At 41.7% G+C, this 26,736-nt stretch overlaps 1 protein-coding gene and 1 non-coding gene across 4 annotated transcripts in view; one reads left to right on the top strand and one right to left on the bottom strand.

Annotated features, from left to right (window-relative positions):
- Positions 1-19,265, bottom strand: part of ESR2 (estrogen receptor 2) — a 73,112-nt gene extending 53,847 nt beyond the window's left edge. For 2 of the 3 annotated variants that reach the window (XM_044924875.2, XM_006072164.4), the window contains exons 1-3: positions 18,908-19,261; positions 5,025-5,466; positions 2,990-3,162 (exon numbers count right to left, since the gene is read on the bottom strand). In XM_044924875.2, coding sequence (XP_044780810.1) covers positions 2,990-3,162; positions 5,025-5,377 — 526 coding nt within the window. In that variant the 5' untranslated portion in view covers positions 5,378-5,466; positions 18,908-19,261. Of the gene's footprint in view, positions 1-2,989; positions 3,163-5,024; positions 5,467-18,907 lie in introns of all 3 variants that reach the window. The other variant, XM_044924876.2, reaches the window with a different exon arrangement.
- On the top strand, positions 7,255-7,358 carry LOC112577855. The gene has a single exon (XR_003102057.1). It is a non-coding gene; the product is annotated as a U6 spliceosomal RNA (small nuclear RNA).
- Positions 19,266-26,736: the final 7,471 nt, after the last annotated feature.

Genomic DNA, 26,736 nt, shown 5'->3' with positions numbered 1-26,736 from the left:
GTAAAACTTGTGGCTTCCCTGGTGGCCCAGTGGTTAAGACTCCACTCTTCCACTGCAGGAAGCGTGGGTTCAACTTCTGGTGAGGATCTAGGATCCCACATGCCTCATGGCTTGGCAAAAAACAAACAAACAAAAAAAAAACTATAAAATAGACGAATTTTGTTGTATGTAAATTATATCTCAAACAACAAAAAAAATAAGGTCCTATATTTTTTTAAATCAATGAAAATTGATTTATTTAATAAAACAAAGTGAAGTGAAAGTTGCTCAGTCATGTCCGACTCTTTGTGACCCCATGGACTATACAGTCCACGGAATTCTCCAGGCCAGAATATAGGTACGGGTGGCTGTTCCCTTCTCCAGGGGATCTACACAACCCAGGGATTGAACCCATGTCTCCCACATTACAGGCAGATTCCTTACCAGCTGAGCCACCAGGGAAGCCCAAAAGAATCTGTTTTATTCTTTTTCAATTTATGAAAATATATTTGATTCTCATTCCATTCGACATACCAAAAAAATTGAGTAGCTGTTTTGAGTTACTGCAATGCATTTATACCAGAGGGCACCACAAATAGGCAGAGTCCAAAGAAATAATCAATTAGGCATTCGGCAATTGTACGAGCACTAACATTACCATTTGCACTTTTAGGATATGACCTTCCTTCTCCCTTTCCTAACAGCTCCTGTGCTGATGCATTAGGAAGGAATGATGTGGGGAAAGCGCAGTAAACTTAATGTTATCAGCTGCAGTCTCAAGGTTCATGAAATATAGTCCATACAGAGATTTTTCCCAAGGAGCAAATAAGAAAAATTCTTTAAGGATGGAGTTAGTTGTTTTGGATCAAAACTTCCTTTAAAATATAAAATTCTAGAACTTCAACAAAGTAGAGAATTGTCATCATATCAAGAGTTTGGTTCTGAATTTCAGAAAATCTAAATTGTTCTTATCATATATCACAAGAAACTGGACCTGGCCTGATAATCTACTAGTACAATAACAAAAAAAAAAATTTAAGCACTGAAAATGTTAAATGCAGAAAAGTTCTGTGTATATAAAAGAAAAAATAGCCAAACATGATTTATGTTTTGATAATATTTGATGACATCAGCTTCCTTTCTCTGTGTTGTTTTTCCTTTTGACAAGCAAAGGAGCTTGGAAATGGCAGAGGCCCTCATCCACCTAACTATGAAGATTTTAGAGAAAATGGGTTTAAATAAGGTTAGGATTAGAAGAGAAACAACACAGGCAGAAAGAAAAGACGCTGACATTTGAAAACAAAAGAGTTAAAAGAAAAATTAGAATAACTTAAATTTACAAGTAGTTCTGCTCTTTTTTTTTTAATTTTATTTTATTTTTAAACTTTACATAATTGTATTAGTTTTGCCAAATATCAAAATGAATCCGCCACAGGTATACATGTGTTCCCCATCCTGAACCCTCCTCCCTCCTCCCTCCCCATTCCATCCCTCTGGGTCGTCCCAGTGCACCAGCCCCAAGCATCCAGTATCGTGCATCGAACCTGGACTGGCAACTTGTTTCATACATACAAGTAGTTCTACTCTTGCAGTGTTTATAATTGACCAAATATTTTCACATAACTACATTTCACAAACATTTTCAACATTTCAGTTTTTGAATAACTACCTCCATTTCAGAGATGAGGAACCAGGCCAGGACATCAAGTCACAGGGCTACTAAGTGGAGGGTTGAGGACAAATAGGTGCTCATCTGCTGCTGCTAAATCGCTTCAGTCGTGTCCGACTCTGTGTGACCCCACAGACGGCAGCCCACCAGGCTCCCCCGTCCCTGGGATTCTCCAGGCAAGAACACTGGAGTGGGTTGCCATTTCCTTCTCCAATGCATGAAAGTGAAAAGTGAAAGTGAAGTCGCTCAGTCGTGTCCGACTCTTCGTGACCCCATGGACTGCAGCATACCAGGCTCCTCTGTCCATGGGATTTTCCAGGCAAGAGTACTGGAGTGGGGTGCCATCGCCTTCTCCGAGGTGCTCATCTATGAAGGGTGAATTTCCCAGGGACTCAGAGGAAGGTGATTCCTTATCTACTAACATTCCACCCCTCATCTCCCTCTAGATTACATCAGCTTCTCTGCTTGAGGTAAAATGCATCAATCTAGAGTTTCATTGGGTGAATTAACTCAAAAAATTGCTGTTCGCCACTTGCACACTATGAATTGCTTTAAGGTAGCTTTCCTTAACCGGTTAAGAACAAGGCTTTGGCAGAAAAGGGAAGGGAGCTCTGAGATGGGAACACAGGCCACTGCCTGGAAGGAGGGCTGACAAGGGAGGGGTTATGGGGGTAGAGAGATAGCTGAGAGCACAAGAAAGCAAGAAAGTGCCTGCAGCAAATTAGGACTAGCAAGGAAACGTGTGGCAAGGGGCTGACTGGCCTTGAAACCAGGTGTGTACAATTTGAAATTAATTAAAGAGATGATTTAACAAAATCACAGAAAAAAAAGCCAGCCTAGCAGAAATTTGGAGAACGGTAGGGAAACAGTCTAAACTCAGACCAGAAAATCGGATTGCGAAGGAGGTTCCACTAGTTGAGCTACTGACTACATAAAATATATTCTCTCTTCCTCAGGAACCAGCCCACCATCTCAACTGTTACGTATGCTAGATATTAAACATAAGTCAAAGGAAGAAACAATCTTCGCAGTTTCTAATGGGCACACATTTTTTCCAACCATCACAAAGGTTATAAGATGTTTTCTCCTAGGAAGACAGCAACAGGTGATGGTGGTGCAAGATCCATTTGGGTTTGGGGGTACAGATCTGTGTGAAAGATAAAGTACTCTATACTTGAAACAATCCCCCCACCCCCAAAGACACATGATCCTCTGAAACACTCATCAAGTATTCTGTGTACCAAGCAGGCCAAACAAAGGTGAAATTTCTGCCAGGTCATCCGCAAAGTTGTTTAAAAACAAAGTGGAAAACAAAAAAAGCAGCTAACAACACTCTTGTACCTTGAATGCTTCTTTTAAAAAAGGCCTTACATCCTTCACACGACCAGACTCCATAGTGATATCCCGACGCATAATCGCTGCAGACAGCACAGAAGTGGGCATCCCTCTTTGAACTTGGACTAGTAACAGGGCTGGCACAACTGCTCCCACTAGCCTTCCTTTTCAATGTCTCCCTAGGGGCAAAGAGAACATTCACTGTAAAAGAACATCCATGGTAAAACAAGCCCTTTCTAGAAAAAGGAATAGCATGAACATTGCCTCATGTATCTCTTTGCCCTCCAGGCTTCATAATTAACATATTCCAAGAGATCTGATCAAGCAAAACCTTTGTTACTGATATCAAATCTATTAAGAGTCACCCTGTCAGGATCGTTGGTGTCTGAAAGTGGATAGGTGAGTTTACACCCATCCACGCAGTGCAGATGAACACTGGTTACCACGGAGAACTAGCTGTAGCCATCAGGGTGTATATTTCTGTAATCAGTGACCACATCAAGTCTGGGTGGGAACAGTGGGGAAAAGGGGAGAGTGAAGGAGAAGAGAAGGGGAGAGGGGGAGAGCATAAACACATGCCTGTCCCTTGAGAAGGCTCTGAAGAAAGCAGGTGTTCAACGCAGGGTGGAGAAAGGGCCAGGGCTTACCACAGAGGAAGGGAGAACCCACAAGGGAGCACCTGCAGACACCAAGAACACACCGGGCTAGTTCCTAATTTTGCTACAGCATGTTTCCTTTGGAAAGGACATGGCAGAGGTATGATTGATTTATAAATTTAATATGCTGAGGTTTAATGTACCCAAATATTCGCAGAACTCTGATTAGAACTTGTCCTCAGAAATAAGATATTTCTTCCTTTAAAAGTTGAATGAGAAGACATTATTTTTAAAAAGTTATCTACATTTTTCATATTCTCTTTTACCAATCAAAAAGTTCTTTAAAAAAGAAGAAAAATAAAATTAGTGTGTAATATGGCTTTTTCAAAATTTTATGATATTCGAAAGTAATAAATTTCAATGTCAAATATGCTATGACTTAGTACTTGAGTTGTTGTGTAAAGTTATGCTCCCTCATGCTTCTCCCTATACTACCTCTGCCCTCCATAGCCATGATTATCATTAAAACTATCTGAGTTCAATTCCTGGTTGGGGAAGTAAAACCCCACAAGCCACCTAGCACAAAATATATACATGTGTGTATGTATAACAAATTGAATGCAAATAATCCATTATGTCACCTTGCACTTAGAGTTTGCTAAGTCGCTTCAGTCGTGTCCGACTCTGTGCCACCCCATAGACGGCAGCCCACCAGGCTCCCCCGTCCCTGGGATTCTCCAGGCAAGAACACTGGAGTGGGTTGCCATTTCCTTCTCCAATGCATGAAAGTGAAAAGTGAAAGTGAAGTCACTCAGTTGTGTCCGACTCTAGTGACCCCATGGACTGCAGCCCACCAGGCTCCTCTGTCCATGGGATTTTCTAGGCAAAAGTACTGGAGTGGGGTGCCATTGCCTTCTTCACACTTAAGAGTTTAGGAATGTTCAACTAAAGTCCACATTTAGTTTCCTGTCAATCTTTATAAAATGTTATTTAGTTCACTGTTTAAACATTTGTAGCAAAGTTTGTCTTTTCACCTGTCTAGTATTTCATCAACTTGTAATACCAATGGTTACTTTTATCTTGGACATAATTTGTCGTGAACACTAAGTTGTGATTTCACTTAAAGATAGGAAGGATCTAACCTGAAAGTAAAAATTCCTTTTTCAAACTCAAATAACTTCATCAAGAAGAAAGTGATTTAAGTTAAATATTTTCCAAAGACAGTCATGAAGTGAATTCTCCCCCACAACACAGATCTAAAAGCTCAACTTTTTAGTAAGGACTAGAATATCAGAATAGATATCCTAGAATTCAGAACATCAGATGTTTTAGTTGCTCTATGTGATAATGAAGGCCTTGTAATAACACATATCTTTCTTCTCACTAAATCATAAAGCAATCTGAATATCGGCCATAATATAATTCAGAATGAAGACTGGATTTACCTGTTCACAGGTAAGGTGTGTTCTAATGATCTGGTTTCACACCAAGGACTCTTTTGAGGTTCTGCATACAGAAGTGACGACTGGCAATGGATGGCTAAAGGAGAGAGGTGTCCAGGAGTAGGCCACAATACATTTGGGCTTGTGGTCTGTCGACCAGGCCCATCTTCTGAGTTATTGGGAATACTGTAATTCATCACAGCAGGGCTATAGAATGTCACGGCTGAGTATTCATGGCGGCTCTCTACATAGGAAGAGGGTAAATAGATGGGGCCTGGCTCCAGGGGTAGGATGGATTGACCGCAGTTATAGGAGACAGGAGAATTAAGGCTAGATGGTGAGTTTTTGACATCCATGTCTTGAGTAGGTAACAGCTAGGAAAACCCCTTGTAAGAAGAGGTACAAAAGGACATTATAATGTTCTCAGAGTCATGGACAGGTATGGCTGTAAAGAAAAAAGAAAAGACATTTCTAAGTTACAGGTACAAGCATACTGTGAAAAAGGCTGACACATTTTTATTATACATACACACTTATATGGACCTAGAAATACATCCTGAAAAATATACACACAACCTTAGAGGGGTAGGAATAAAAGGCATGGAATTCATTTTCTTCTTCATTCACTTCCATAAAGCTTTTGTTGTTAACTATTGGAGACAGAAATGGCAACCCACTCCAGTGTTCTTGCCTGGAGAATCCCAGGGACAGGGGAGCCTGGTTGGCTGCCGTCTATGGGGTCACACAGAATCGGACACAACTGAAGCGACTTAGCAGTAGCAGTATAAGAATTTTCTACCATGAGAATTTAATATAAAATACTTTTAAAAATTAAAAAACACAGGGAGTTCCCTGGTAGCCTAGTGGTTAGGACTTTGGGCTCTCAGTGCTGTGGCCTGGGTTCAATCTCTGGAGAAAAAAAAAAAAAAAACTTAAAAAATATAGGATTAAATAAAAATGCCAACCAGTTTTTTTCCCCCCTACAAGTAGATAAATTCATTTTTAAATTCTTACAGAAAAATTTAAAAAATCTACCTCAAAGGGTAGATCAGTAAGAATGACTAGCATTAACAGATCTTCAAATATATTATGAATATCCAATGATAAAAAAGGAATACATAGGCCAATGCACCTGTCAATGATCAATTTATTGCCTCTCACCTTCTAATGCACTCTTCAGTATACATAATATAAGTTCTATGGCAATAGAATTCCTTTAAGCATTTAAACTGAGCGCAGTGCTAAGCCTTCTCAGTAGAGGGCGCTGCAGGGACTGCGGGAGGAAGAGGCCGCTGTGATTTCTGGCGGGGGCAGAGGCTGCCATTGTGGGTGAGAACAGCCAGTGGAGCCTGTGCTAGTCCAGAACGAGATCCCATTGCAAACTTGTAGCCCTGGCATGGCAAGAATCTTCTGCAATGACCTATTTAGACTATGGCCTGAGGAGTTAGAGAAGTTGTTCCTTGTGCAAGCTTCATCACCAGCACCTGCATGCTCTGAAGGCCTTCCGCTCTGGCAGGCAACTGGATTTCCAGGGCATGCCCACGCTACCAAATGCTGATTGCCTGCTCCCCACCTGCAACTCCAGACCACTTTTGTCTGGGTAAACCAGTGAATATTTTAGTGGCCAAACTGTCTTTTCCAAGGAGATCCGAACACCCCCACCCCCCGAAGTTTGTCCTTCCTTGGGTAGTCTACCTCGGCTCTTGGGTGCCTTATAGAGTTTCTTACATCTTACACTTAATCTCCCATCACAGTTGGGAATTCTTATATTAGACTTCTCCTGTTGAACCTATTGTGTAGTTTCTTTCCTGACTGGAGAGAAACACACTGCTATGCAACAGAATAGAAAATCCCAAAATAGCAAATTTAAAAGTCAAAAGTTTTTGGAAATTTGTCATATGATAAAGGCGATGTCTCAAATCGCTACAAAAACATTGGAACACAGAATAATCATTGGAAAAAGACATGTATGACAGAATAAACTCCAAATGTTAGGAGAGAATTGGAAAGAGAAAGGAGAGGGAGGAGGAAGGGAGAGGGGGTAAGACAGGAATGGAGGGAGGAAGAAGGGGCTGCACAGGTTAGAAGAGAACACAGATAAATCCCCTTATAATACGGGTGTAGGGGAAACCTTAACTATGACTCAAAATCCAGATGCAATTAAAAGATGTGCATAAAAGTACAGAAACTCATGAAAGTAAATATCCACATATCATAAAAACGGCATAAGTCAGTGCTCACTTTGGCAGCATACATATTAAAAACTGGAATAATACAGAGGTTAGCATGGCTCCTGTGCATGCATAACATGCAAATTTTGAAGCATTTCATATTTTTTATATGATACACATATATGTGGAATCTAAAAAAAGGTACAAATGAATCTATTTGCAAAACAGAAATAGAGTCAACGACGTAGAAAACTTATGGTTATCAAGGGGGAAGGATAAATCAGGAGACTGGGATTGACATATGTACGTTACTATATATAAAATGGATAACAATAAGAACCTACTGTATAGCACTGGGAACTCTACTCAATACTCCGTACTGACTTATATGGGAATAGAATTTTTCAAAAGGGTAAATGTGTATTTATGTAACTGGTCCACTTTGCTGTGCATCAGAAACTAACACAACCTTGTAAATCAACTATATTCCACTAAAAACTAATTTTAAAAAACACCATAACTCAAAACGTTAATGACAAACTGGAAAAAAATACTCCCAACTCATATTAGAAACAAAGGGCTAATGTCTCTGGTATATAGAGAGAGCTCTTAAACTAAGATTTAAAAAAAAATCCAAACTTCATTGGGAAAACAGGCAAAAAACACAAACAGAACACATAAAAAGGAAGGCAAATGGCTCTTAAAACACATAAAAAGATGTTCAACTTTGTTCAATAAAAAGATACAAATCAAACTGTACCAAAATACCATTTCTCACTGATGTTTGCCAAAAACTCAAATGTTTTACAACAGACTCTCTTGGCAAGGTTACAGAAAAAACATGGACTGGCTTCTACACTGTTGGTGAGAATGCAAAATGGCACAACTTCCATGGGTACTTGGCAATAAACAGCAAAATTACATATGCTTTGGACTACGAGTCCATACTGGTGTTCAAATAAAATCATCTGCTACCACTGCGAGTAACTGTTACATGAGTTCCTCACTCTCTTAATTAGTAATCAGGGGAAAAGAATTAAACCTGTACTCTGCCTTTTTAAGAGGACCTGTAGTTTTTCCCAAGATAGAGGGGGAAACCCTTCTTTACCAAAGAATGCCACTCAATAAGTAGTTCAGAAAAGTATTCAGATGGATAGATAGATAAAGTGGGCAAATAAATCAAAATGCTGATAATTACTGATTCCAGATAGTGAATATATGGACACTATACTAGTCTTTCAACTTTTATGTAACTGAGATTTTTCATGATAAGCTTGGAGAAAAAACAAAATAATACAAGAAATTAAAAATAGAAACCTTAAAAAAAAGTTTAAATATCTGGAATAATATAATTTGGGAAGGGAACAATGACCTTTAATAATGAGATTGGTTGAGAGAGATCATTAAAAAATTTGCCTAGAGAAGTTCTCCATTTTCAGCTCCAGCTGGCACCTACCTCCCTATGCAGGCAGCTTGGCTCTCTAAAGCTCCCAATTCCTTCTTCCTGACATTTTCCTCTGAATGCTCACTCCATTTGTTATCAAAACAATATATCTGTGGTAGTTTTAAAAAAATATCCATGGTCTTCAACACTCCTCCCTTCAAAAGATGGTGCCTAACCTCCCCTTTGAGTATGGGCTGCATTTAGTGACGCCCTTTTATAATAAATTATGGCAGAATGGATGGCATGCATTTCCATGACTAAGGCACTGCAGCCTCTATCTGGCTTGCTCTCTTGGATCACTCATTCTGGGGGAAAGCTACCTGCCATATTGTGAGGACACTCAAGTAGCCCTACAGTGGCCTCTTGCCAACAGCCAGTAAGGAACTATAGCCCCAGTCTAATGGTCAGGTGACTGCAGCCCTGGACTATATCCTAGCTAAACTGCTTCTGTATTCCTCTCAGAAACCATGTGAGATGTTTGTCGTTTTAAGCTGCTAAACTTGATGACAATGTGTTATAGAGCACTGGCTAATGGTACAATACATGCATGCATGCTAAATCGCTGTTGCTGCTGCTAAGTCACTTCAGTCATGTCCGACTCTGTGCGACCCCATAGACGGCAGCCCACCAGGCTCCCCCATCCCTGGGATTCTCCAGGCAAGAACACTGGAGTGGGTTGCCATTTCCTTCTCCAGTGCATGAAAAGTGAAAGTGAAGTCGCTCAGTCCTGTCCGACTCTTAGCGACCCCATGGACTGCAGCCTACCAGGCTCCTCCATTCATGGGATTTTCCAGGCAAGAGTACTGGAGTGGGGTGCCATTGCCTTCTCCAGCTAAATCGCTAGTCATGTCCAACTCTTTGCGATCCTATGGACTACAGCCCTCCAGGCTCCTCTGTCCATGGGATTCTCTAGGCAGGAACACTGGAGTGGGTTGCCATGCCCTCCTCCAGGGGATCTTCCTGACCCAGAGATCGAATCCAAGCCTCTTACGTCTCTAGCATTGGCAGGTGGGTTTTTTACCACTAGTGCCACCTGGGAAGACCAACTGGTACAATATCCATGGAAAAATTCATCATTTTCCTCCCCTAAGCCACTCATTTCCTGTTTGTGTTAATGACAAAGCCCATTACAGTTATCTGTCTTCTCCCCTTCATCCAGCTGCCTTTCATCAAACCCATCATCATGAGTTTTTCTCTCCATTATGCCTTTCCCCCATTAAGTCTTTTGCCACCATTGGAGCAAGCTCTTGCTACTTCTTATCTGTGCATCTTAAATAGGTTCCTCACTGCTCCTAGACTCCAATTAGCTCTCTCCAGGGCCCCAGAGGGGCCAGATTAACATTCTTAAAAACCCAGCTCTGAGCAGCCCTCTGCTCCCCACCAGCCTCTTCTAAGCCATGCTCTTCTAACAGTCAAGGCATTCCACTATGTTGCCCCAACTCATCATTCCACTCTAACCTCCTTCATTTTCCTACAGAAAACCTGCCACATCCATAAGAAATACACAAAGTACATTGTGAAGTGGTTGGCATTCTATGCCTTAACACTTTTTTCACACTAGCACCCCTATTAGATGAGAACTACATTGAATCCTTCTTGGAAGTGGTAACAGTGGAGTGGGAGAGTAAGAAGTACATACAATTAGGTTTTAAGCTCCCTGAAAGCACACACTATATTTTATTCACCTTCCAATACAATGCTATAAATATCTATTGTAAGAAAAGAATATGAAGAAACTTCCCTGACAGTCCAGTGGTTAAGACTCCACATTCTCAATGCAGGTAGCACAGGTTTGATCTGTGGTCAGGGAACTAAGATCCCACATGATGCAGATTAAAAACAAGGAAAAAAATGAAGAAATGTGTTGAAAATATATGCTTTCAGCCAGTAAAGAGTATTAAAGATGGAGCACTTTCAGTAGGCATGGTATTAAGCAGATACAGAGGATCTAAAGGAATCCCAAGAGACATACACCCTGCCTTCAAGGAGCCATGGTCCCCAGTAAAGGAGGCAGGCAGACCAGGTAAAATAAAAAGGAACTAATACAAAGGTGCTACCACTTCCAATCAACACTGGCTGACCACAAGGGACCGGAGAGAGAATGGTAGCTGAAGATAAATATAACATCAAGGGAATTTTTAAAAATATCTATGTGTATTTATTAATCATGAGTACAGGATTCCATATTTCAACTACTTAGATTCCCAGTCAACGTATACAATCCCTGATTCCTAAAAGAAAATATAAAGGATAAAGCATAATGCTAATTATTGTCCAGTGGTCACGTATGGATGTGAAAGTTGGACTGTGAAGAAAGCTGAGGGCCGAAGAATTGATGCTTTTGAACTGTGGTGTTGGAGAAGACTCTTGAGAGTCCCTTGGACTGCAAGGAGATCCAACCAGTCCATTCTGAAGGAGATTAGTCCTGGGTGTTCTTTGGAAGGAATGATGCGAAAGCTGAAACTCCAGTACTTTGGCCACCTCATGAGAAGAGTTGACTTATTGGACGAGACTCTGATGCTGGGAGGGATTGGGGGCAGGAGAAGGGGACAACAGAGGATGAGATGGCTGGATGGCATCACCGACTCAATGGACATGAGTTTGAGTGAACTCCGGGAGTTGGTGATGGACAGGGAGGCCTGGCGTGCTGCGATTCATGGGGTTGCAAAGGGTCGGACATGACTGAGTGACTGAACTGAACAGAATTATTGTCAAAACTAGCAATTTCCAAACTTTAAAAAGTTCTAGTAAAATACACATCAAGTTTACCATCTTAACTATTTCTAAGTTTACAGTTCAGTAATGTAAAATACTTTCTCTTTGTCATGCAACCAATCTCTAGAACTCTTCATCTTGCAAAACTAAGGCTCTATGCATGTTAAACAACTTCCCCATTCCTCCGTCCCCCAGCTCCTTGGCAACCACCATTCTACTTCTGTCTGTATGTGCGTGCGTGCGTGCGTGCGTGCGTGCGTGTGTAGTCACTTCAGTCACGTCCGACTCTTTGTGACCCCACAGACTGTACCCTGCCAGACTCTCTGTCCATGGGATTCTCCAGGCAAGAGTACTGGAGTGGGTTGCCATTTCCTTCTCCGTCTGTCTGTACAGATTTAAACTATTTAGTACCTCACATACGAGGAATCATACAGTATTTGTTCTTTTGTGACTGGCTTATTTCACCAAGCCTCATGTCCTCAAGGTTCACCCATGTTGGCACACGTGTCAGAATTTCTTTTTTAAGGCTGAATAATATTCCATTGATGTTTACACCACATTGTGTCTATCAAGGAAGGTCTTTAATAGAGATCCTTGAAAACATTTATAGAACCATAGAAATGACCTGTTAGAGCAAGTGACTGAATATAGGAGTTGGCAGTTAGGTCACTGGTAGCCTTTAGATGTCAGCTCTAAAATTGACTGTATTGTTAGGAGGTTTTTTATCCCTCAATTTGCCCTAAAAACACTTCTCCCATTTCAATCGACCTGCACATACACATACACTGTGCTTATGTTTTCCATACTGCACCTCAGTGACTGTATTTTAGTGGGTTATTTTTGCTAAATGATCTGTGAGAGTTGGCCTATAAAGAAAGCTGAGCACCTTTTATTGAATGAAGAATTGATGCTTTTGAACTGTGGTGTTGGAAAGGACTCTTGAGAGTCCCTTGGCCTGCAAGGAGATCCAACCAGTCCATCCTAAGGGAGATCAGTCCTGGGTGTTCATTGGTAGGACTGATGTTGAAGCTGAAACTTCAATACTTTGGCCACCTGATGCAAAGAGCTGACTCATTTGAAAAAACCCTGATGCTGGGAAAGATTGAGGGCAGGAGGAGAAGTGGATGACAGAGGATGAGATGGTTAGATGGTATCACCAACTCAATGAACATGGGTTTGTGTGGACTCCGGGAGTTGGTGATGGACAGGGAGGCCTGGCGTGCTGCAGTTCATGGGGTCACAAAGACTCAGACACGACTGAACAACTGAACTGAACCGAGCATCTTATGTGGCCAAGTATTTAATCAAAAGACATTTAAAGAATTTTAAAACACAACTTAAACAGTATATAATTGAGAACAAAATACTTAAGTAACATGCATAAAAATTGTCTTCTGGAAGCAATATTGAAGTATAGCTGATTGGGGCTTCCTAGGTGGTGCTAGTGGTAAAGAAGCCACCTGCCAATGCAGAAGACATGAGACGGGTTCAATCCCTGGGTCTGGAAGATCCTATGGAGAAGGAAATGGCAACCCACTCCAGTATTCTTGCCTGAAAAATTCCACAGACAGAGGAGCCTGGTGGGTTACAGTTCACAGGGTCCCAAAGAGTTGGACACGACTGAAGTAACTTAGAATGCATGCACATAGTTGATTTACAGTATTAAATATTTATTTCTTAAACTTAAAAAAAGAAAACAAGATGGCTTACACAATTTAATAATAATTTTAAAAAGCATATCCAAAGTTTAGTGCGATCACCATGGTGAGTATCCCAACTTTTTTATACAGTTATTTAGTCATTAAATCATGTCCACCTCATTTGCAACCCCATGGACTGTAGCCCATCAGACTCCTCTCTGTCCATGGGATTTCCCAGGCAAGAATCCTGGAGTGGGTTGCCATTTCCTTCTCCAGAGGATCTTCCCAACTCAGGGAGCCAACCCACATCTCCTGCATGGCAGGCCGGTTCTTTACTGCTGAGCCTCTGGGTAAGCCTATTTCTTATACAGAACACTACTCACAGTAAACTTACGTAAGGATAAATTCAACACTCTCAATCATCAAATGAAGATCAAATTATATTCAAGAAATTAAGCAGGAAAGCAGTAGATTTTAAAATAAGAATTTGAAAACAGGCTTCAATGTAATACTCAACTTTTAAAAACCAATTAAATTGCTTAAACAAAAAAAAATCATTCTCTGAACATATTGGCCAATCAAAGTTGGGCTGACTTTCATGTTGTCTGAACTTTACATTGCCCAAAAGAAATGTATTTGGCATTTCAGCTTAAGTAGCTCAGAAAAGCCAACCCACTAAACTATCAGAAAACCAAGGCCATCTTTTCCTTTCATTAGGCCTCTTAAAACCATAAAGTTTCTACTAACACAAAGTGATGAATAGTAGCAAGGAAACCCATGAACTTGAAATAATACTCCCCATTATCCAGTTGGAAAGAGAAAACATCATTTAAAATCAAAATGACATCTCTCTAAAGAGCAAAGAATCAATCCCATTGAACTTTTACACCTATAACTGAAATGTTCATTCTTGACCCAGAAATGCTGAAATGACCTGTCAGATGCATACCGCAAAATAGCAAATGCCAGAAGATTCATCCAGGCAATCTATTGAATCTATGAATCCAGGAGATTCATCCAGGCACAGCAACTTGGTTTAGAAAATACGGGTTTTATACATATCCACCAACTTCTCTGAGATTTCCACACACACCCCAGTACCCTGATAATTAATGTGATAGCTGGTTGCTTGACAGTGCTTTAGAGGATGTGCTGGGATTTGGTTGGGTATCTTTTAAATTATCCAGATTCACATGACAACTATTTGTCAGTGGAGTTTTGGGTAACTAATAACTTGGTAGCCAATGCAAAGGGTTTTTCCTTCTTAGGCAAAGACACAACAAAGGGTGATGAATTTAAATCACTGCAGTAGACCTGGGACCCAAGAGAGCAGGTAGCAAAAGGAAAGTCGTCTTCATTGGAGGTCTAGAAAAGTGAATAAACAACCTGTGGTCATTTAAGCAGTTCTGCTCTAAACCAAGAATATAAACTGACTGAAGGAAAGGATTCTCAAAAGAATAAATATCTACAACAATGTACCAACTGGATTGTCCTGACACATTGGTTTGAACATCGAAGCATTGCCTCTGTGACCTCAAGCTCTGGTATAACAAGGAAAAACAGTCTCTAAACACCTTAACTGTTGGGCCTGGCAGGTGTAGAATTTCACCAGGCCAACAAAAGAATGTGTACCCGGACATCCCGAATCTAAAAGTAATCATTTATTTGCATGCTGGTTTTAATTCCTCACCATGGCCTAAAACAGGTGGCCCATATCCTTCATGATGAACAGCCCTTGTCTTCTGCCCAAAGTTCTCTCTCTCACACACCTCCAGCACACACACCTGTGTGGAGCCCTCTCAGGTCACGTCTGTGTCCAGCATGAAAGCTTTTTGTACACATGGGATTATACACAGTGTTCTAATGTACTAGCTGGGGAATGCATTATGGCTCTTGAACTAAAAAATAATTTTAACTTTTTAAAAGTTTTTAAAATTCCAAATATTGACAGTGATTCCTTGGCAAAGAAAAGGGCAGGCCCTAGAAATGGCACAAAGACACTCTAGAAAGAGTAGACTGATTTTTATCAAAGTGCCTATTAAGTATGGTTAAAAAAAAAAATCAGAAGGCAGTCACCACTAGGCCTGTTTTTATATATATTCTTGTCCAGAGGACAGAGCAGAACACTGGGCCCAACGCCCAGCTGTGCCTGAAGACCAGGTGACCTTAGACAAATCACAAACTCCCTGAGTTCCCACATCTTCAGTAAAGACAGGGACCTCACATGGGTTCCCCCAGTCTTTCGGTATGCCACTGAATATGCTTAGAGTGTTAGACAGGATTTCGAGAGGATTTAGATTCAGATGCCCTTTTGGCCACCCTGAAGATTTCTGCCTCCTAATTTTACTCTTACCTTCTTGACAGTCCATCACCACTGCCCAAAAAGCTGAGCTGCAAGTAGTCTGCGTGGGACACAAAATACCACACGCTCCTATGCTGTATTTTCCAGTCTGCCCATCACACTTGTCCAAGCATTCAGCACTAACACCCCACATCTGTGCCTGAATAAGTCATAAATTCACATTCACAAAGCAGACAATGGAAGGAATTTAAAGATGAAGAGTATGTCTTAGGTGTCAAGTGCCCTTGATGTGTATAGGTGGCTACTTGCCAACCATTAGCCTTAAATGTATCTTTCCCAAAGAAAAATATTAACGCTCTCAGTTTGATATTAGAAATAAAAAGCACTCTAAAATCATCACACAATCATCATTAATAATTAACTCACATGCAACTCTTAAGACCATGTACAGGTATTTTCCAAAATGAGAAAAATAACTTCCCTTGTAGCCTACTGAGCTAGACAGGAGATAGGATTTTTAGGGCTTGAATACAGGAAGAGGACAAAGCCTCCGCCCCACGGTTATCACACCGTAAGGGTAGGGGTGGGGCTGTGCAGGGCAAGCCCATCAATCTTCTCTTTCATCATCAAGTATTTGCTCCTTCCCAATACCAACTGTCAGTAACAATGCTCCACTTTTAGGAATCCGAACCATATTAAAATATTTGGGGGAGGGTGGAGGAGAGCTGTGGGTGAAGATATTCAAAAGGACATGACCTTGCAGAGTTGAGCACATTCAACTCTCCTGCCAGTCCAGGGTTCAATAGTAGAACACAAAACATTCATCAACAAAACGGCAGTCCTGCTTTGTGGAAATATGGGTCCAGTAATTTGTCTTTCCAGGTGACCCTCATTCTTCTGTCCTCTCTCAAGTACACCTGCAAATGATTCCCTTCGTAAAGCCCTTAGCTATTATCAAGAGCTGTAACTGTTCCAGTCAGAAATGCCAACTATTCAGTTTGCCGGTGCTTCATAAACTTGCCAGTCTGCGTACGCTAGTTACTGCCACTGTAGTTCTCTGAAAGGTAAGTTGTATGCATATTTAAAAGACAGGCTCTTGTTTTTCACAACACCAAGGAAAAAGGAAAACGACATCAATCTGATGTATCTTTATTAGGAGTGCCTAGCGATTACAGGCTCCTGCTTACTGATATGAATAATGTATTAAACAGGAAACAAATATTGGTTTATAAAAGATTTTATATCTATGTCCTACAGAGAAATCTAGATTTTACGACATGGGCAAAGAAAAGAAAAAAACTGACATCTACAAATAAATTAGGCACGGACCTTAGCCCCTATTAAGAAGATTATTAAATATTTTAACCTATGTAGTCTCAATCACTCTATATTTTATTTTAAATGACTACAAATTGTCATTTGCAATTCTTCTTATGCCTCTCATTACTTGATAATATGTAATTTCAAGTAACTTTCTTAATCTCAAATATAATAAAAGTATCTCTTAAAGGCAAGATTATAAAAAACCATATATTCTATTAATATTACATAATAAATATATTTTAAATGGCCTTGTTTTTCAGTTCAGAATAATGAATGATGCACACTGTAACCAAAGGCTTATACCACAATGGGATCCGAATTTGCTAAGAATTAAATCTACTAGCCCAATATAAATTTAACGTGTCTCTGGTTTCCCATTTTCAAAATAGTTTTGTCTTTGCTTCAATTTATCCCAAGGGGACAGGATTAAAACAAAAATATGACAACCCGGCTCATCCTCAAAAAAGGAGGGGAACTGAGGTTTTCTTTTGAGAAAAGGACAACAATTATTTCTGAGTAAGAATATATTAGAGTAACACGATATAGTCAGCAAACAGACAGTGATTTCCAGGGGTTGAGGTTGAGAGGAGAGGGTCAACTAAAAAGGGCACTTCTGGGGTTGATGGAAGGGTTCCATTCCTTGATCATGGAGGGGATTATATGACTGTGTGCAACTGCCAAGATTCAGAGTGTGATACACCTGAGGAGGCCAGATTTTACTCTATGTAAATTATACTGCAATAAGCTGGACTTTTCAAAAATGCTATATGTCTAAAATAGTGTGCTTGGTGCTGAATGATGAAGTCTAAAATTCAAGTATACATTTCTCAAGGATTCTAAATGTAATTACCAAAAAACATGCCAGTAAATGGTTCAAGTTCAGCCTTCAGTATCCTATTATTTTATTATTTATAGATATTATGTAAAATGATTCAAAACATGCTTTTAAATTATTAAAAGATGTATCTTGAGTTACCTGTTGGATACACATGTGTAGAAAACTGTATTGTAATATTCTTAAAAATAGACATATCAAGTGCTGATTATATTTTGAAGGGTTGAATCTACGTATTCCATTTTATAAATAAATTGAGAAATGTAAATGATGATATGATTCATTTGTGTCCCTCTATGAAAGATGTCCTAAACGTTTTTTAAATTGACTTCAGAGACTTGTATGTCTTAAATGTTACAGGAGACTAGCGACTTTCGAAATAAAAATGGTTCAGCAACTCAAATTAAAAAAAAAAAAGGCTTGAACATAAAATGGAATCTTAAGTTTTATGCTTTACCACCTGTTGATAAACAGATCCAAACATTTCCCCCTCTTCTAGAATGTAGGCAGAAATATAGGTTTTTCTGCAGGACAAAGATAAGAGCCAAAGAATAAGTGTGTAATGTTCTTTTCATGGTCACAGTACATTTACATTTTACAATACTCACAGCACAAATCTTTCCACATGTTCACTTTTTAAATAACAAACCTCTTTCCCCATGCACAAAGGAAATCAGCCACTGTGAGTATAGAAACTTAGAACAAAAATTAAAATTCCCAATGGAATGCCCATGTAAATACTAGAAACCTAACAATACAATCTTTCCTCAAAAGTGTTGTGTGCCAACACAAAGCACAAAGTTGCTTTTTATGAAGCTAGTAAAATTGAGTCAACCTTATTTTCCTAAATATTCACCCAAGTCCAAAGTTTTGTTTTTCACAAAAATAATATTCCCTTGACTTAATTTAATATCCAATATTAATTAGGCAGGAACGGAGAAACGTGTTAAGACAACAGTGGCGGGGTTCCGGGTCAGCACATAAAACAGTCCAGGTGATCTCAATCTCGCTCGATCCTCCAGGAAAGAAGTTAACTCTGCTTTTCTGGTTTCCCAGTTAAATATATTTAAAAATACTAGCTACCTGCCTGATACATGCACGTCTTCCCAGGCCCACAAAACTCAAGCATGAAGTGCCCTGGTCACCTTTCCTGTCACCATTTCATCTACGGTCGGGAAATTCCTAGAGAATGTAGAGATTTTTCCTTCGAAAACGTCTATTAGCACAATGAACCCGGAGCAACGGGCACAAACTCATTAGTTAATACGCCAGCCTCTTGAATGAAAACATTTAGTCAAAACATGAAATGTCTGTTTCCAGCAGTTTTCGGGGCGGGGGGAGGGGAGGCGGATTAGGGGGTGTCTTTTATTGTTTTCAATATTACTGTTTTCCCACCGTTGGATTTCAAACATTAAATCAGACAATCAAATCACAGCTGGAGAGAAGGGGCACTTACCTTCCTTGTGCACACCAACCTAGCAGTCACTAACCCGCGGCACGTGCTTCCCCCGGACTAGTTCTGTGCCCCGCACGCAGCTGGGGCACCCCGCAAACGGGGAGCGAGCGCACGCAGCGCAGCCCAGACCCCAAACGCTCGCCTGCACCCGCAGCACCGGATGCCAGTCGCAGCCCAGGATGGTTCCACTATGGTCGGGCTCCCGCCGCCCCTTATCTGTTCTGCAAGTTTCCAGAGGCGTCTCTCGAAGCCTCCGCGCTCCCAGCGGCCTAGCAGCAGGGGCCAGGGAGTGGGTATCCGAAGGGCCAGCAGTCCGACACACTGCAAAGATCACAAACGACTTAATTAGGAGCCTCTCCTTCCTCTTATAGGCTCGAGGCGGCGGTGGGGGCGGGGAGGAGTGGAGATGCCAAGAGCCCACGTGACCACCTAGCCTGCGGCCAGGAGATCGCAGGAGGACCCGGGCTGCCTGCCTCGCCGTCCACTCTCACCTGAGCGAAGTAGGAAGCCCCAGGGGAGGGGCTGTCACCGTCCAGCGCCTCACTGTCACTCTCAGGGGCGGCAAGGCACACACGGCGCCCCTCCCCTGTCTTGGATTCGAGAGATACTGGGGCGCGGGCCTGCGATTGAGCATTCCTAACAGGTGATGCTGAAACTGAAGCTGCCGGGCTAGGGGCCTCGCATTGACGGGCGGTTCCCCAGACCCTGAGCCACGTTGAGTCCGAGAGGAGCTGTATGCTTCGGTGTCATTATATAGAGAACTCTGCCTCTTTAAGCGAGGCGTTGGATTTGCCCAGTCCCAGCGGCAAGAGCAGCCTTGTGCCCCTGGAGAGGCAAAGCCTCGTAGCACGGGTCGGGAGGTGAAGGATGAGGGTTCTCATCTCTCAAGGGCTGGCTGGGAAGGCCGTCTCGCCCTAGAGCAAGATCCCGGGAAGCTCCTCAAGCTCATCTACTGCAAGGAAGCCCAGAGGATCTGAGGAGGAGAGGTGGTACTGTGCTTCTCTGCGGAGGCGCCCCCAGTCCCCGGCGTCTCCTCTACCAAACTGTCTCCGCAGGCGAGCGCCCCCTGGTGGTAGTTCCAGTCTCCCAGGTCTGCACGGTCCCCTGCACGCTTCTCACCCACCCCACCCGGCAGTATCCCACAGTGTGCACACTAGTAGATTTAAGTCATTAGTATCTATACACGTGACAAACGGACACGGTTCTTGATGCGGTTGCGGCTCCAGATCGCAGATGCAGGAAGACCAAAGGGGCATATGGAAAGAAACTTTTATAGACTTAAATGCTGGGGTTTAACCAAAAATAGCCACTAACGTGCTCTGGGCTTGTAAGAGTCAAGTCCACAGGTGGTGGAGACACGCTCCAAATATGGAGAGTCACCTACTTTATAAACAATGGTTATCAAAAATCTGTACTCTCCCCACCTCCAAGTTTCATTAAAGCTTGGACTCCTGGATTCTCTCAAGTTATAGGGCAGAGTTTCCTGGTGCTTGAGGCTGAGAAGTTTAGACAGGAGAGTGTATAGCTGGCAAGATCCACCCTGTGGAGGATGGTAGAAGACAAAATGCTTATCTTTGCCAGCCTTTGCTCCCCTGTTCCCTTTCCTAGGTATTTCTCCAGTACCTAATACCCATGTGCTTTTTCCTTCATTCCACTTTAAGGAGAAAATTTTAAAGGATGGTGTTTTTTGTTTTTGTTTTTTTAAATCAGTTCAGTTTGTTAGTACTTGTCAACAGATATCCCAGAATTAAAATTATTATGAAGGAATTCCAGTCATGCATGGGCCAATGAGGAGACAAAGATTATGGAACAGTTAAGAAAACTGACATCTATTAAGTATCTGCATCATGCCAGAAAGTGTGTTACATGCTTGCACAGCATCTCACTTAATCCTCATTGACCTCACTTCTCAGATAGGGTAACAGAGAGAGGCTCACAGAGCTTATATCAGCTACCTGAAGTCATGCATAGTAAGAAAAGAACCCAGTAGCAACAATGCTTTCATAAACAGCTACCACTTATTGGGCATTTAGCCATGCTCCACTTTCTATGGGTGTCCCTCATGGCTCAGCTGGTGAAGAATCCGCCTGCAGGGTAGGAGATCTGGGATAGGAAGATCTCTATCTTTGATCCCTGGGAGAGGAAGATCTCCGGGATAGGAAGATCCCCTGGAGAAGGGAACAGCTACCCACTCCAGTATTCTGGCCTGGAAAATTCTATGCAGTCCATGGGGTTGCAAAGAGTTGGACTTGACTGAGCGACTTTCACTTTCCACTTTCTATACATATTATTTTATTCTACAACAAGCCTCTGTGTCAATTCTATTATGAATTAGCCCCATTTTATGACTGAGAAAATGGCCAGTCAATGGCTGAGAAGAACTTGAATCCAGGCCAGTGAGAGCTCAAGACTGTTTTCTTCCATACCATGGCTTCAATCAATTGGAAATGAAGATAGCTTGAATTTCAGAACATTGCATCTCCTGCAGACAAGCCCCACTTTAAAGCCTCCTGCCATCTGTGAAAAAAGCTTCTGCTCAACTCTGGGAACTAGAGCTCCCTGTTTGCTGTGATGCTTCCTTCAGAAGTCATTCTACTCACCAGAACAACATGTTCTCTTTTTAAAGATCCTCAAACACCCACAGAAGCTGTTTGTCACTCAAGGAAACCTCACTGCAGGAAATATTAAGCAGAGAGAATGAATGGGAATGAGTACATTTCCTTCTGACTCACCCTGTGGATCAAGAAAAATAATAGTGCCTTAGGGATGAAAACTTGCCTAGCTGAATGCAGTGAGTGGGGAAGGTGACTATTCCAACCCCCCTGAACCAAGGCTAAAACCAAGAAGGAATTCTTGAAACAGTTAATACCATTAGCGAGGCCAAATAGCACCTGAACTCTAGCGTTGTGGATGTACCCTTTTTCAGCAGGGTCTTTCACTTCCACCTCACCTATGACCTACCTAAGGAAGCACCTACATGGTATGACATGGAAAGGCTTTTCCCTCTCCCAAATATCCTACGATAAGGGCTGAATGGTGAGGACTTCAGTCCTTTAACTTCCTTTGGGGTTAAAGCTTTGGATTGTTACAATTCAGTTCTATAAGATGTGTAATATTAATTTTACTAGCATTTATAATTACATTCATGAAATGAGCTTGCAAGATGAGCTAAATGTGACCTGGAAAATCAAAGGAAGTCAGAGTAAAACTCGGTGCATTTTGCTGTAGGAAAAAGGGAAGCATGTCCAATGGGGTGCATCTCCCTCATCTTCTCATCCCAGCCTTTCTCTGTCTGGAGAAGCCAAGAGCCTAAGTAAAGTGAAGACTGTGAAAGTCCGGCAGAACATGCACACTGCCTCCCCTAGCGCTCAGCGCACTTGTCAACACTGCCTGCACTGTGACTGCACCATGCCCGTCTTGTATCTGCAGCACCCCACCACAGCAGCACCCTGCCCAGGGCACCCCCTTAATACAACCCAGGCATTCAACAAATACTTCGTGAAGGCTTCAACTTGGAAAGATCAGAGGTAAAGGGGAGAGATTTTCTGTAGCAAAGAAACTACCAAGGGGCTAAATAAATAAATGCTGTCGAAGACAAAGCAAAAGCTGATGTGCAAAAGTGTAAAGGGGAAGGAGACTTACCGATGACCTGGAGAGTGTCATGCTACAAAATGGTTTGGGATCATTACTCTTTCTCTTCTCAGCCTGAGGGCAGGTGGGAGGATTTAGATTCTGGGATGCTCTTACGTGTTCCAAAGTGTAACAGGATCAGACACCTTCATATTACGTGGGTATAAAATTCTGTTTTAAGAGGATCCAAGAGATGAAACCCTAAATGATGAAATTAATAAAAGAGAAGGGAAAGTTTCATTGCACCAGCAATAACACTTTCATTGATGGCGATGAATTGGGAAGGTGGTGTTACTAATGCAATGTATTAGAGGTTACCTCAGCTGCTCATAAATCAGGGTTTGTAAAATAGAACTTGATATTTGAAAGTTGAATTTGGACAGAGCTCTTCTTAGGTCTTCTGTAGAAATTAAAGTGAACCTAATATTTATGCCATCTTTCTAGCCCCAATACAATGGGCAGGCCTACACAAATTGGCTCACTTTATTCCATTTAATCCAGATAACATCCCTGTGGCCATCTCTGCTCACTATGGAGAAAATGAGGCACAGAGAGATGATTTTTTTGGTAAGATCACCCAAGTGCATGTGGCAGAGTGAAAGTTCCAGCCCTGTGCCATCTATCTACCATCTACCTGATAATACCTCGCTTTCTCCAGTTATCCTGTGATGCTTTTCTTGCTTGTTGTAGAAACTGAGGGATATTTGTCCTGAAGAGCCCAGATATTGCTGAATGAATTTTTGCCAAGTTCTTTTCTAGGCCTGACCACCTGTGTGCATATTTACATAACTTTATTCCTTATTGACATGTGTTTGATTACAGCCTCTAGTAAGGTGACCAAGGACATAAGCTGCAAGGTAGACCTAACCTAATACCTGGGCACTCAGACCAGAGGACAAGGTTACTGTGACTCGCAGTTGAAATGAACCATCTGGGCAGTCAGCATGTATCGCCAATTCCTTATAACTCATCCTTATTTTTTTCAGTCTTGGTCTTCGACATTTGCAAATGTGCAGGTAAAATAACTTTTTGTCCTGTCTTCTTCTTCTGGAAGATACTTAAATTCTGCACAAATCTCTCATAGACCTTGAGTTTCTAGTTTTTTATCCTCTGAAACCAAACAATGTGAGGAATAAACGTTCCTTACCTCAGCCTCAACTCTGATTGAAGAAATTCCATCTTGAGCTAGAAAAGTAACTAGCCCCTGGAGGTCACTGGCATGAATTTGAAAACCCAGCTGAGAAAGAACATCTTGCAGAACTGTTAGAAATGGTGGGAAATTGTAATGTGCAATTTCACAAATGAGTCAAATGCAATTCCAGAAATGCAGCTTCCTTACTTTCTTTGGCATCAGTCAGTTAGTCAGTTAGTTCAGTCGCTCAGTCGTGTCTGACTCTTTGCGACCCCATGAATTGCAGAATGCCAGGCCTCCCTGTCTGCCGGGAGCCGGCGAGAGACATTCCACTCGTGACAAAGGTCATGAGGAAGGAGGCTCGGCATACGCAAAGGCGGGATCGAGCCTCAGGAGTCCCCCTGGATGTTCTCGAGCATCTACCCCCAAAAAACCAGAGTCTGCCTACTTTATTGCTTTGTGCTCTCACCTCTGACTTTACTAGGGGCTGTCCCCCACCACCATCTTACTCTCTCTGTCAAAGAGTTAACTTACAGCTCCAATTAATAAAGTTCCTGGGCAATTAGGAGTGTTTAAATCCAAATCCCTCAGATAGCTCTCTAACTCGCCTGACAAGTTTACCCGGACTCCTACAGCTATGCATACGATTGTTTACAGTGTCCCAGCCTCGAGGGGCACAGGAAGCTTAAGATATTCAAATAGCTTAGAGCCTCTCAGAGAGTTAGAAACTGTCAGGATAAACTAGTAAAAGATTTCATTGATGAGCCAATGCTTGCTGCCAAGTTTCCACACCCCCTTAATTGTATCCTTGAATGTGTATTAATTAATAGTTGGTATGTAGAAAAAATAAGTAGTGGCCTTGGTGTTAGTAACTTTAGACCCTTAAGGTAATAAATTCTTTCCTTTGTTGTAAACCCATTACACATCCACCCTATAGGAATGCAATTTTATCTAACACCTTCGGAAGATGGCGCCAAACCTTAAAATAATTACTCTTAGAGAAAATAAGTCTTTGTCAAGAGTCATAAAATGTTAATAGGCCTTCTGGCCAGAAGATGATGTAAATCACCTAAACCATTTGTATATGATAAATTTGCAGGAAAGAAACCCTGGTTTTTGATAAGGATCAAAGACTGCTGACTTTGCATCCCCTATTATCCTCTATGTGTAACTTAGGGTATAAAAACCCCTGTTGAAAATAAAGCTGCGGGCCTTGCTCACCAAAGCTTGGTCTCCCCATGTCATTCTTCCCCTCAATTTCCAGCTGAGTCTCCATCTGGAGCACAGAGGTCCTCTGCGACCATTTATTTGCCTTGGCTTCTAAGACCCACTCGAGAAGGTGTCTAAGGTGGGGCACCTTCCGCTATTCAAGAGGGCACCTGCAGCCTCCGTGGTCAGAGCTAACCTGGTGTCACAGGTTATATTGATTTTCCACGTAAACCAAGCTACTCAGCCTCTTTTCTCCACTGAATTTTCCTACTGAGCTATCCTCATTCTATTACTCTTTATATCTCTAATTAACATTTGAATAGGTCGTCAAGGCCATCTCTCCTTCGAATACCCTGGATCAGCCGGGGCTGGACCCCGGCACCTGTCCATCACCAACTCCCGGAGTTCACTCAGACTCACATCCATCGAGTCAGTGATGCCATCCAGCCATCTCATCCTCTGTCGTCCCCTTCTCCTCCTGCCCCCAATCCCTCCCAGCATCAGAGTCTTTTCCAATGAGTCAACTCTTCGCATGAGGTGGCCAAAGTACTGGAGTTTCAGCTTTAGCATCTTTCCTTCCAAAGAACACCCAGGACCGATCTCCTTTAGAATGGACTGGTTGGATCTCCTTGCAGTCCAAGGACTCTCAAGAGTCTTCTCCAACACCACAGTTCAAAAGCATCAATTCTTCGGTGCTCAGCTTTCTTCACAGTCCAATTCTCACATTCATACATGACCACTGGAAAAACCATAGCCTTGACTAGACGGACCTTTGTTGGCAAAGTAATGTCTCTGCTTTTGAATATGCTATCTAGGTTGGTCATAACTTTCCTTCCAAGGAAAAACGTCTTTTAAATTCATGGCTGCAATCACCATCTGCAGTGATTTTGGAGCCCCCAAAAATAAAGTCTGACACTGTTTCCACTGTTTCCCCATCTATTTCCCATGAAGTGATGGGACCAGATGCCATGATCTTCATTTTCTGAACGTTGAGCTTTAAGCCAACTTTTTCACTCTCCTCTTTCACTTCATCAGGAGGCTTTTTAGTTCCTCTTCACTTTCTGCCATAAGGGTGGTGTCATCTGCTTATCTGAGGTTATTGAGATTTCTCCTGGCAATCTTGATTCCAGCTTGTGCTTCTTCCAGCCCAGAATTTCTCATGCTGTACTCTGCATTAAGTTAAATAAGCAGGCTGACAAAATACAGCCTTGACATACTCCTTTTCCTATTTGGAACCAGTCTGTTGTTCCATGTCCAGTTCTAACTGTTGTTTCCTGACCTGCATACAAATTTCTCAAGAGGCAGGTCAGGTGGTCTGGTATTCCCATCTCTTTCAGAATTTTCCATAGTTTATTGTGATCCACACAGTCAAAGGCTTTGGCATAGTCAATAAAGCAAAAATAGATGTTTTTCTGGAACTCTCTTGCTTTTTCAATGATCCAGCGGATGTTGCCAATTTGATGTCTGGTTCCTCTGCCTTTTGTAAAACCAGCTTGAACATCTGGAAGTTCACGGTTCTAGAAGAATTATTAATAACAGGTCTGCCAGTGTAATATTCCCAGAAATAAGGTCAAAAGGAGATAGGTTATAGACATACATGGCTTAAAAAGCCACAGATTCTAATAAGACTATCTGATTCCATAGAGTTTAGAATTCAAAAAAACTAATTTTGTTTTTTTATTTCTTGTAAATGTATTTGACATGTTCAAATTCTTTGTTCACATCATGGAAAGTTACTAGAAATGTCTCACATTGTCCTTTAGACCCAATCAACTAACACTCCAGTGATGCGCATTGCAATAGTGGCTTTTATAAAAGTAAGATCCTGTCTTCTGTGTACAGAGAGAAGGTGCTTCTT

This window comes from Bubalus bubalis, chromosome 11, assembly GCF_019923935.1.
Source record: "Bubalus bubalis isolate 160015118507 breed Murrah chromosome 11, NDDB_SH_1, whole genome shotgun sequence".
NCBI lineage: Eukaryota > Metazoa > Chordata > Mammalia > Artiodactyla > Bovidae > Bubalus > Bubalus bubalis.
The sequence above is the reverse complement of the archived record's forward strand: the minus strand, read 5'-3'. Positions and strand labels throughout refer to the sequence as shown.